The 12453-nt window shown below is 37.4% G+C and overlaps 1 protein-coding gene across 2 annotated transcripts in view; it reads right to left on the bottom strand.

Moving 5' to 3' along the window:
* The window catches only part of PTPRZ1 (protein tyrosine phosphatase receptor type Z1), a 192033-nt gene that overhangs the window by 6258 nt on the left and 173322 nt on the right, over nucleotides 1–12453 (bottom strand). For both annotated transcript variants that reach the window (XM_037056516.1, XM_037056515.1), the window contains 6 exons: nucleotides 11802–11937; nucleotides 10267–10413; nucleotides 7424–7517; nucleotides 7020–7093; nucleotides 4371–4499; nucleotides 1398–1544 (listed from right to left, as the gene is read on the bottom strand). In XM_037056516.1, the coding sequence (XP_036912411.1) occupies nucleotides 1398–1544; nucleotides 4371–4499; nucleotides 7020–7093; nucleotides 7424–7517; nucleotides 10267–10413; nucleotides 11802–11937 (727 nt within the window). The remainder of the gene's footprint in view (nucleotides 1–1397; nucleotides 1545–4370; nucleotides 4500–7019; nucleotides 7094–7423; nucleotides 7518–10266; nucleotides 10414–11801; nucleotides 11938–12453) is intronic.

Here is a 12453-nt window from a genome sequence, read left to right on the forward strand (position 1 = left end):
ATCAGGATAATGGTTATGACAAGATGGTGGGTATCTAATGATTATTACTCTCACAGTAAACTTTTTTTGTGCATGTGATTTTACTTTTTACTTTCTTTAACTTTATTTTTATTGTTGAGATAATAAACTTTTATGGGAGAAGGGCATGAGAGACTGCAGATCTGAATGGGTGATTCTGAAGTATTTAGGGAACAGTTATAAGTGGAAACTGGCATGGAATGTTAAGAGCTCTCAGAAATGTTAAGATTCTGCTGGTATCTGCCCCTTAACTTATAAATAAGGAGTGTAAATCACTCTCCCAAGGCCACATTGCCCATCACTGGGACCATAATCAATATGTCCATTTTGGGGCAGATTTTAATCAAGTAGGATACTATTCCATTGCAATGTTTATATTATTAATTTACTTGCATTATCACATTTGTATGTTTTGTATCATTCAAATATGGAGAATAGTGAATCTTCTTGTATACCATCTATGGTTTAACAGTTTCAGAATTAGGGTATTGTAAAGTAAAGCATTTAAACCATCTAAAACATTTTTTTCCTTTGATTTTGTTCATTTGTTTTTAGAAAGAGGGGAAGGAAGGAGAAAGAGAGAGACAGAAACATCAATGTGTGTTTGCCTCTCAAGTACCCACTACTGGGGACCTGGCCTGAAACCCAGGCCTATGCCCTGACTGGGTATCAAACTGGCAACCCTTTGGTTCACAGGCTGGCTTTCTATCCACTAAGCTGCACTAGCCAGGCCTAAAACATGATTTCTGATTGAGAAGGTAATCCGGGAATCTCATGTGCTTTACTCATAATTCCTAGTACTTTTTAGTATTTCAGTATAGCTATGCAATAAATAATGTATTGTACTATAATTATGTAAATATCAACAAATAGCTTAGATTAGGGGCTACAGTTAATTGAGAGTGTAGTAAAAATAATTCTAGTATATCATACTGTACATTTTCAAAGCACTTTACTTATAAACTAGTATGTTGCTGGAGAGTAATGTGTTAGTTTAGTAGGTATTATCTTATTTTACTTAGGAGAATCCAAGGTAAGCATTTGCCTTAAGACATGAGAATTAGGATTGATTAACTTTTTTAATTGAGTTTATTTTCAACTAAAATTCTATCAGGAACTGTTTGAAGTAAAAGAGAAATCTTTAATTTCCTTGTGTATAGAAGTCTGGAACCCTGTCACTTAATGATTACTAATTATTTAAGAATTCTATAAGATTTTGAAAATGAAAGTGACAAGCAAAATAAAATTTATCATTTAGTTATCCTGTCTCAATTTGTAAGAAATCAGATTCCTTCTTATTTCTAGAAAAGATCCTTAAATGAGGATATATTTAATATGTACTTAAGGTGAAAAAATTTTCTTTTAAATTATATCCATACCTGTGTAGCTTCTAAGATAAAATCTTGAATTAAAAGTTTTTCTTCATTAGATAGACATTTGTGTTCTTCAGCCATAAGAGTGACCTTAAAGCTCTCACAATTTATAGGCTCATCTTTATTTGGCCAATAAACAAATTCATCTTCTGCCTGGAGGATTAAAAACCAAAGAAAATGCTAGATTTTAATAATATGTCTTATTAAGCAGGCTGTAACATGAAATTAACAGATGCCATAAAAATTCAACTCAAATTTTTCTTTGAATCATAAAATTTAGTCTTTTTTTCTGGTTTCTTTTTTGAAGTATATGTTATTGATTATGCTATTACAGTTGTCCAATGTTTTTCCTCCTCTTTATCCCTCTCTACCTGGTATTACTATTCCCTCCAGCATTCTTGTGCCCTTAGTTCATATCCATGGGTCATAAATTTAAGTTCTTTGGTTTCTCTATTTCCTATACTATTCTTAACCACCTGTGTCTATTTTTTACCTACCATTTATGCTTCTTATTTCCTGTACCTTTTTACCCATTCTCCCCCTGCCCCCTCCCTGCAGATAACCCTCCATGTGATCTCCATTTTTGTGATTCTGTTCCTGTATAGTTAGTTGTTTGCTTAGTTTGTTTTTGTTTTATTTTAGGTTCAGTTGTTGATAGTTGTGAGTTTGCTGTCATTTCACTGTTCATAGTTGTGATCTTTTCCTTAGATAAGTCCCTTTAATATTCCATATAAGGGCACGGGGATGATGAACTCCTTTAACTTTACCTTATCTGGAAAGCACTTTACCTGCCCTTTCATTCTAAATGATAGCTTTGCTGGATAGAGTAATCTTAGATGTAGGTCCTTGGTTTTCATGACTTTGAATACTTCTTTCTGGCCGCTTGCCTGTAAGGTTTCTTTTGAGAAATCACCTGATAGTCTTATCAAAACTCTTAGTAGGTAACTGTCTCCTTTTGTCTTGCTGCTTTTAAGATTCTCCCCTTATCTTCAATCTTTGGCAACTTAACTATGATGTATTTTGGTGTGTTCCTCTTTGGGTTCAATTTGTTTGGGATTCTCTGAGCTTCCTGGATTTGTTCATCCATTTCCTTCACCAGACTGGGGAAGTTCTCTTTCATTATATTTTCCAAATAAGTTTTCATTTTCTTGCTCTTCCTCTTCCTCTTCTGGTAACCCCATGATTCAGATGTTGGAATGTTTAAAGTTGTCCTGAAGGTTCCTAAGTCTCTCTTCATTTTTTTGATCCTGTATTTTCATTCTGCTCCAGTTGAATGTGTATTTCTTCCTTTTGTTCCAAGTTGTTGATTTGAGTTCTGCTTTCCTTCTCTTCATTGTTGGTTCCCTACATATCTCACTTTTCATAGCCTGTACTTTTCCTCTATTTTGTTACCATATTCAACCACTTCTGTGAGCATCTTGATTACCAGTGTTTTGAACTCTGCATCTGATAGGTTGGCTATCTCTTTGTTGCATAGTTGTATTTTTCCTGGAGTTTTGATCTGTTCTTTCATTTGGGCCATATTTCTTTGTCTTGGTGGACCTGTTATGTTGTAAGGGGCAGAGCCTTATATATTCACCAGGGTGGAAACCTGCATCACGGCATTACGATGCTGGATAAGAAGGAATGCTCAGAGAGGGAACAATGCTGCTTGCTCGGCTTGTGCCCTGCTTTCAGGCACTTCCACCATTACCCACATGCAAACTATGCCCTTTGAGGTGCTGACTTCATGCTGATTCCCAGGTAGGTGGCCTTGTGTATGTTCTAGGACCCCCTGGTCTCTTCCAACATACTCGCCTGGGAGACTGGCAGTTTCTCTTGCCACTACAACTCCCAAAGCTTTTCATATCCTCAGGTTTTGAGGACTTATTACCCCCCACACTGGAATCCTGGGTTGCATTGTCTGTCTTGATCCCCAGTTGTTCCTTCCAGTTCATCTACATGTGAATGTGAGACTGTCTGGTCTGCCAGCTTCTACCTTACCTGCCTGTCCTCCAGCTGCAGCCTTGCTGTGCATTCTCTCCTCCCAGGCTACCCATCTCTGCCCTTCCTACCAGGCTAGATGAATATTTCTTCTTTAACTCCTTGTGTGTGAGACTTCCATACAGTTAGATTTTCTGGTAATTCTGGTTGCTTTTTGTTTTTAAATTGGTTGTTATTCTTTTGTTTGTGCCAGGAAGCAAAGCATATCTACCCATGTCCCCATCTTTGCCAGAATCCTCTGAATTACAAAATTTAGTCTTAAAATATTGTATCTTAAATGAGATTGATCTGTAAAATAAAACTTAAGCACCTAAACTGTTGTAGTATTATTTTGCTTTCTTACTTTATCAATAACAAAGATTAGTTGTTGTTTCTGTACCTGACAATAAGGTAGAGAAAAGTCAAGTGATTTTAAGAGCTCAGCAATTTGTAGCATCATTTGGAATGGTCAGCATAATTTTATGGACAAGAAATGAATCTCAAAGTATATATATGCAAAACCTAAGTGAAATATTATTTTGGTTTCATTTTTGGGGGTTCTACAAGTATACATGAAAAGGAGAATGGGATTTTCATTATTTTCCGACACTAAAAAAGTCCCTCTGATACTAAGAGTTCAGTTATTCCAAATAGGTATTTTTTGGATCTCCTTAAATTGAAGGAATTTCCAAATATCCTACTAAGATTTATTTAAAAAAATTAGAAGCATATGTACTGACTTCATTCATGACTGTGATTCTAATTTTTCTTAGTGGAGTCACAAAACACTTAAATTGAAATTAATTTTAAGCTATCTTCATTTAAAACTGTTGTTCAACAATTTCAGACCAGATTGCATAACCAAACTTGGCTTAATAGTAGTCAAGGTGCAATACCAATGACATCAGTTTATTAGTTGAAAGACATTATTTGTTTTTTTTTTTGCTGGACTTCTGGCTGCTCTGACCTGCTATTTCCCCTGTGAGGAAAGTACTAAAGGTGACCTGAGAGACTTACCATGTTTTGACCATCAGGAAGCATAACCACCAGCTGGGCATTATGGTCCCAGATCATCCTCCAGAAATCCTTGATGGTGTGGAGAAGGGGATGCTGGGTGATGATAAACTCACTGCTCTGATAATAACCCTACAAAATCAAAGAGATGATAGCTAGAACCTTGACATATGATTAAATATTCAGAAAACATTTATAAGTTTATGGCAGTCTTTTATAAAAATGTATTCCATTGATTGTACTATTGCAGTTGTCCCACTTTTCTCTCATTTGCCCCCTCTATTCAGTACCCAAATTCTCTCCAGCAATACCCCCGTTAGTTCATGCCCATAGATCATGCATGTAAGTTGTTTCATTACTCCATTTCCTATACTGTTCTTAATATCCCCCTGCCTATTTTGTACCTACCAGTTTGTGCTTCTTAATCCCTGCACCTTTTCCCCCATTCCCTCCCTTTCCCATCTTAACTGATAATCCTCCAAATGATCTCCATATCTATGATTTTGTTTCTGTTCCACTTGTTTTCTTAGTTTGTTATTTGAATTCAATTATTGATAGTTGTGAATTTATTGCCATTTTCATGTTCATCATTTTTATCTTCTTTTTTTATAATTCCCTTTAGCATTTCATATAATATCTTGGTGATGATGACATCCTTTAACTTGACTTTATCTGGGAAGCACTTTATCTGCCCTTCTATTCTAAATGATAGTTTTGCTGAATAGAGTAATCGAGGTTGTAGGTCCTTGCTTTTCATCCCTTTGAATGCTTCTTCCCAGTCCCTTGTAGCTTGCAAAGTTCCTTATGAGAAATCAGCTGACAGTCTTATGGGAACTCTTTTGTAGGTAATTGTCTGATTTTTTCTTGCTGCTTTTAAGATTCTCTCCTTATCTTTAATCTTGGGTAATGTAATTATGATGTGCCTTGGTGCATGATTCCTTGGGTACAACTTCTTTGGAACTCTATGAAATTTGTGGACTTCCTGGAAGTCTATTTTCTTTGCCAGATTGGGGAAGTTGTCCTTCATTATGTTTTTAAATATAAGTTTTCAATTTCTTGTCTTCCTCTTCTCCTTCCGGCATACTTGTGATTCAGATGTTGTTATCTTTAAAGATGTCCCAGAGGCTCCTTAGGCTATCCTCAATTTTTTGAATCCTTTTTTCTTCTTGCTGTTCTAAACAAATATCTTTTTCTGCCTTGTGTTCCAAATCATTGATTTTATTCTTGGATTCTTCCTCTTCACTGCTGGTTTCCTACAGATTTTTCTCTATTTCCCTTTACATAACCTTCATTTTTCCCTGGGTCTATTTTATGCTGTTGATGTATGCAATGAGTTCCTGGAGCATCCTGATCACCAGTATTTTTAACACTGCATATGATAGGTCGCTTGTCTCCATTTTGTTTAGTTCTTTTTCTGGAGTTTTGTTTTGCTTTTTCATTCAGGCCATATTAGTTTGTCTCCTCATTTTGGCAGCCTCCTTGTGTTTGTTTCTGTGAATTAGGTAGAGCTGCTTTGATTCCCTTTCATAGTAAACAACCATGCTCATCTTTCTTTGGCCATTTGGATGAATGTAGCTTCTTTAATTCCTTGTTTGTCAGACTTCCATTCAACACAATTTTCTGACAATTCTGAGTGTTATTTGTTTTGGAGTCTAGCTGTAATTTTTGCTATAGTTGTATGAGGAGGTAAGGCATGCTTATGTATACCTCCATCACAAGTGGAAGTGTATGGCAGTTTTTTTAGTCTTACACTGTGTGATAAATAATAATGTGATTACTCTAGTCAAGGTTTAGGGGCATTTGCTCTATGCCAGTTATAGCACTAAGCATTTTCTTTCTCTGAAGTCAGTTATGCCTTTTAGCAGTGTCATGGATAGAAAATGTGATACACATTTTACAGATGATTAAACAGAAGTTTAAGAAGAGTTGTGACCCTGGCTGGTGTAGCTCAGTGGATTGAGCGCGGGCCTGCGAACCAGACGATCGCGGTTCGATTCCCAGTCAGGGTACATGCCTGGGTTGCAGGCCAGTTTCCGGCAGGGGCCAGTTCCCTGCAGGGGCCAGTTCCCTGCAGAGGATGCACGAGAAGCAACCATACATTGATGTTTCTTCCCTCTCTCCTTCCCTTCCCCTTTAAAAAGATAAATAAATAAAATATTTAAAAAAAAGAAGAAGAGTTGTGGCCAAGTTTACACAGCTTTCAGCTCTAGGAGGAGACTTATCAAAATGACTTGTGGACCTTGTCTCCTCTACTAGATAGAGTGGCGATCTAGAAGAGGGTTATATTTCTCAATTTCCAGGAGTCCCAATGGCAGAGTGCCAAATTTCACACCTCTGGCTGCAGGGCACTGTTGGTGTTCAGACACCCTGTCTTGGATGAGTGTGAGTGTATGTTTTATGTCTATTCATCATTCCTGAACAGTGTTTGGTGCCTGCATGCACTTATTTGCAGGTGTCTCTAATCCTTGCAAGCATAAAAGCATCAAGGAATGCTGTTATCTGTGGCTGCTATGGATGGTGGGCCATCAGACTTGACTTCCATCCTCCAGCATGGCTGCCCATGTCTGTAGCCACTGAGTCAGGCAGCTCATCCTGGCTTCAGTTCTGGTAACAAGCTGGCAGGCCATCTCCCCAGTGACTTCTCTGACTTACCATGACATAGGAGGCATTGATGTAGTCTGTGCCTTCCCCACTCAGGGACGAAATGCCAACCCTTGACCTTTCCACTGCAACACAGAACATTCATGGTAAACAACCATGCTCACAGGGCTACAAGTCCTCCCTCCACCCCTAAATTGCAAAAGAAAAAAAAGGAGCTATGTTTCTTGTGCTGAGTGTCTATGATCTTTAAGCTAATTTTACTACGTATTTTGCAATTTTAGGTGAGACATCAGGGGTTGAGAGTACTACTTAAAAGTCACATTCTCTGGCATAATGACTTAAATATGAATATATTGTTTTTGTCCTAAAATGTACCAATAATGTCAAATTACTTACAAGGCTTCCATTGTAAAAGAAAAAAGGTGTTCTTTTTCTCAAAATTCAACATAACCTACCAGGAATGATGGAAGAAGTTCTGTTCTTTTCCCTGTTGCATTGCTTTAGGGCTGTAGAATAGTCACTCTGCTGAATATTTGATTGACTTAGGAGCTGAGAAAGAAGTCAAGAAAAATTACAGACTATTTCATTAAAGTTACTCTAACATACACACACACTCATGTACATACACATACGGCCCAACCAAGGTAAGATATTGAATATAAATATATCTGACTTTCTTTCAAGAATGCCTTGAACCAAACCTTGTTTTAGGAAACTCCCTGGCACATCTATGTTTTACACTAGAAAAGATGAAAGAAGCAGAGAACATTTGCTCTCTAGTTTGACTTCAAGCTTTGGAAAGGTCTCCCTCATGGCTTCCTCTATGGGTGAGCACACTCCATTTCTCCTACTTAAATCTAGCACCGTCGGGAGAAAACCCGCATGCTTTGTGTGTGTGTGCATATGGGATTTTACTCATTCTTTTAGTACTCCAGCACATGAGTAACCTACTTTCTATTTACTTATTCCTCAATTACTGAGTGTTCAGGTAATGTCCAAGGTTTTGCTATGTCAAACTTTGTAGCAATGTATGTTTCTGAATGTGCACACGTGTGAGGGTTCATATAGAAAATGAAATTTTGACAGTCTGACAAGACGAAAAGTGCTGTTTTCAAAATCATGGTTTTGATTTGCACTTCTGTAATTATTGTGAGATGGGGAATTTAAGTGACATCAGGCATTATATTTCTTCTTTGATGACTGGCTTTTCGTATTTCTTCGTCACTGTCATTTATTGATTTGTAGAGGGTTTTTATATTTTGAATGTAAATCTATAGTCTGTTGCAAATTACTTTGTCCTCTTTAATCATACAGATATTTACACCCAATTTATTAAGTTTTCCCTTAAGATTTTTTTAAATTTTGTTTTTTATTTAAAAAGTCCTTCTCTACCCTGGAGGCCTTTGAAGGTATTTTCCTGTAGTAGTTATAAAACTTTGTTTTCACCTTAAGGTACATGAAATCTATACTGAATAATTTTTGTGTTTCACGTATGTTAGTAACTTAATTCTACTTGTTTCCACATCAAAATTGTTTTAATATTATTTATTGATCAGTTCATCCTTTCCTTACTAATTTGTAATATATCAGTCACACAACAATTTCCACATGGGCATGGTTTCTCTTTATTATTTGTGTGTTTTTAAGTATTAATTATTACATCTGCATAATGTCTACCACATGCAGTAAAATAAATTTCTATTTCTTATTTTAGGTATCGCTTTGGACTTTTTGGCTCTTTCTTGCCTATGTTAATTGTAAAAGTACTATAAAACACAAAGCCTGGCATGTGATAGGTGTCTAATAAGTATTTGTTGAATAAATAGATATGCAATTTATTTCAAAAAATTTTTATGAATAAACTATTGTAAATACCTTTTAAATACATTTTTATACTTAAGAAAAGGTATATACACACACACATACACTTACATTTTCCTAGTTATCATGTTAACAGAAAACAGAGTCAAATGCATCTCTTTTTAATTATATTCTGACATCATAATGGATATTTACATTTTATGCTGGATTATCCAATGTAAAATCCAGCATACATAAGTGGATGTAATTGTGTAATTGTGTAATTGTGCAGGGGGTAAATCATATTTAAATGAGAAATCTGTTGAAATTGGGTGATACACATATATTTTTTAATTTAGGAAACAGCTATCCAAAAAACCTAACGTTAACATTTTATTTTTCCTTATTATCTGTTCCTGGAAACCACATTGTACACATTTTCTTTCCTAAAGTGATCCGTTCTGACTCATGTAAGCATGGCTGAGTAAAAAAAACATTTATGTTTTCCTGACAGCAGGTTCTAAGCTCAGCATTCTCCCCTGGTCTTCCTCTCACTCCTCCAAAGCACAAAGCGTGCTGACTAGGGTGGCAAAACGTCAGAGACAATGAATAGTTATAACGTCTTCTCTGTTGCAGGCTCGGGAAATAGAGAGAAAAAAACTGAAATCACAGCGTTTGTTAACTAACTCTCCTGGACTTTTCCAAGGTCTTCCTAATTCTTCCTAGGTCTTCCTAGGTCAAGGTCTTCCCAATGTCTTCTTCAGACATTGGCCCTGTTTCTGGGAATCCGGGGAAGTAAGAGGTTAGTACAGGAATAACGTGGAGCAAAATAACAGCTTCCATTCCACTGGAAGCCTCTTCTCTGCAAACGCCCCTCCCCAGCTGGCAGGCCTGGTCACATCTGCTTTCTGAATTCTTTGCTGACTGATTACTGGAAGTCAAAGCGCTGGGTTGCAGGAGGAGTATTGTTGAATGAGAACAACACCCCGAAACACGCCCTCCCCGCTAGTTCACTGCCTTGTGCCAGGGTGAGGGGGAGAAGCGGGGTTGAAGAAGCTCTTATTGTGGTGTGGCCTATTCTAGTTCAGGGGCTTCAAGTGAGGGAGATTTTTCTAAAGAGCAGCACGAACAGCCTGAGCCATAGCACTCAGGCTTGAGTGGTCTGGGTTTTTCAAAGCAAAAAAAGCACTTGTACAGTCTGTATTATAAGTTCTGTCTGTTCATTCTGTTAGGCTCTGTGCCTTCCTTTCCTGGACCAAGTCTGCATTTACAAAGTTATTCTAGGGTTTCTGAGAACTTTTCTTCTAGCCACTCAAAATTAAGGTTCTCCTTGAAATTCACCACGTGGCTTGGCCTCGGTGCCTGTTGTAAAGAACAATACAAGCCACTGTGCCAACAGTGCTCTCAGCCCATCCACATGGCCTTGTCGACTCCAATGCGAAGAGGCAGGCTCATTCAATTCTGCAAGAACACCCAAGAGGCTTCTGAGAGGACTCACCTTGAATTGTTTCTCAAGCTTTGTTTTGCCTGTGGGTCCAGGAATGAGGAGCGCATTGACATAGGCGTGAATGTGACTGTCTGGCACTTCTGTCTCCTTGCTAAGTATGGCCTCAACCAGTGCATCATGAATGAAGACATACTGTTCCTGGTAAAACAAAGACAGTAAAGAATATTACTTCAGGTGTTTCTTGTGTGTGTTTAGGTATACAAGCAGCACCTTCCACTGACACACAGAAACTTTTACAAAGGGTAGAGAGAAACCCATGAAAGATTGCTTATCAGGCCTGGCAGGAAGTCAGGTGGAGGGAAGGAGGCAGTGTAGACAGAACACAGCTCTCCTTATCCCTCATCTCTTTGTTTCTGGTGGGTTGACACTTGTGGGAAGGAGACAGGAAGGTTTAGGGAGGCAGAGCAATGCCTTTCTGCCTATCCTTCAACCCGAGGCACACTTCCACGCTGTGCATGAGGACTTCCGGCCCTCTGCACCTTGGATGGGTCTTCCCCTCTGCCCATTCCAGTCCTCCTTTTAGCCCGTCATGTAAAATTTAGCTCAATTATTCATACAGTTTTTAAGAGTTATCTTTTTTTTTCCCTACAGGACTCTCCCCTGGTCTTCTGTGACTAGAATGATATTTCCTTCATGGAATGAAATTTGGTTTTGTTTTAAAATCAACCATAAGTTTCCAGTAACTTCCAAGTCACACCCATAATTTTCAATTTACATTCATTTTTATGTAGACATAGTGAAAACAAATACAGACATGTAGACTTTGTCCTGTGCCATAGATAGGTAAAAAAATGAGCCAAACAAGAAATATAATTTGATCATAACTCATACTTTTTTAATTATAAAAAGGAATCCATTAATTCACTATAGGCAGGAAAATCTTCAGGATTTTGCTAGCAAAAATAAGTGTTGATTGATCTTACCCATTTTTTGAATTGTCTTTGTCATTAGTGTTATTTTAAAGATATTCCCCATTCGGTCACAAAATAGGCAAAATTTAGCTGGCCTATCCATGACTTATATGTGATTAACTGTTATCAGTTTATTTTGTGCCCCAGAAGATCTGCTGAAGCCCTAACCACTACTACTTGGGAATGTGACCTTACCTGTAGATAGAGTCATTGAAGATGTAATTAGACTGAGACAGTAACTGGTGTCCTTAGAAGAGGGAAATTTGGACACAGACACAGAGGGAGAACGACTGTTGAAGATAAAGGTGGAGAATAAAATTTTACTGCTCCTTCACAGCACCACACTGGCACCAGAAGCTTGAAGAGATAATAAAGGATCTTTCTCTTGAGGTTTCAGAGGCAGCAGGACCCTGCCAACACCTCTATTTTGGTCTTCTTTCCCCAGAACTCTGAGGCAATACATACATGTGGTTTTAAACCACCAAGTTTGTAGTACTTTATTATGGCAGCCCTACCAAACTAATTCACCTGCTAATACAAACTCTGGTCTATCCAGCTTTAGCGTTTTATTGACCTGTAACAACTTTTAGCTGAATAATATCCCTTTTGCCATACCTCCGTTTGCACCAAATAATTTCTTTGTGAACGAATGTGTTTTAGGAAGCCGAACACGTTGACCGTGCCTTCGTGTTGAATTTGCTGCAACATACTGTCTAGCACAATATATGTGCCTGTTCTTCCAACTCCAGCACTAAAGAGAACATAAAGAAAAGACTATTTCAATGTCAAACATAGAATAACTTTTAAAATAGGTCACTACAAGCTGTGCCAAAAATTACTTTTTTTCCTGAAGATGAAGCAAATGAGACTCATAACAAATAATTAGCAGTTCCAAACTATAAGCAATTTAGTTGTTAAGCATAATGCTTCAAATAACAAAACCTTTGTTTTTTAAAAAATTTTGTCACCTGTCAAAATGCAAAACAACCTGACTATTTCTGTTGGGGACATTTTATTTTCAGTAATTACATTTATTATTCATTTTATACTATACAATGAAAGTGTTATTTATCAAAGCATAGCAAATAGACAATAATCAGAGAAAAATTGAAGCGCCAGCTTCACCAAATTCTGAAAAGGAAAGGCCCCCGGGTCTGTATTGCCAGGTAGACATGTTTGTAAAGCTTTCCACATTCATGGGAAAAAAATTTGATAAGGCTTGCAGCTGAAAATATCATTTCAGTGAGATCGTGTGGTATAAAGAATA

This window comes from Sturnira hondurensis, unplaced genomic scaffold (assembly GCF_014824575.4).
Source record: "Sturnira hondurensis isolate 20B ecotype Veracruz unplaced genomic scaffold, ASM1482457v3 Scaffold0008992, whole genome shotgun sequence".
Lineage (NCBI taxonomy): Eukaryota > Metazoa > Chordata > Mammalia > Chiroptera > Phyllostomidae > Sturnira > Sturnira hondurensis.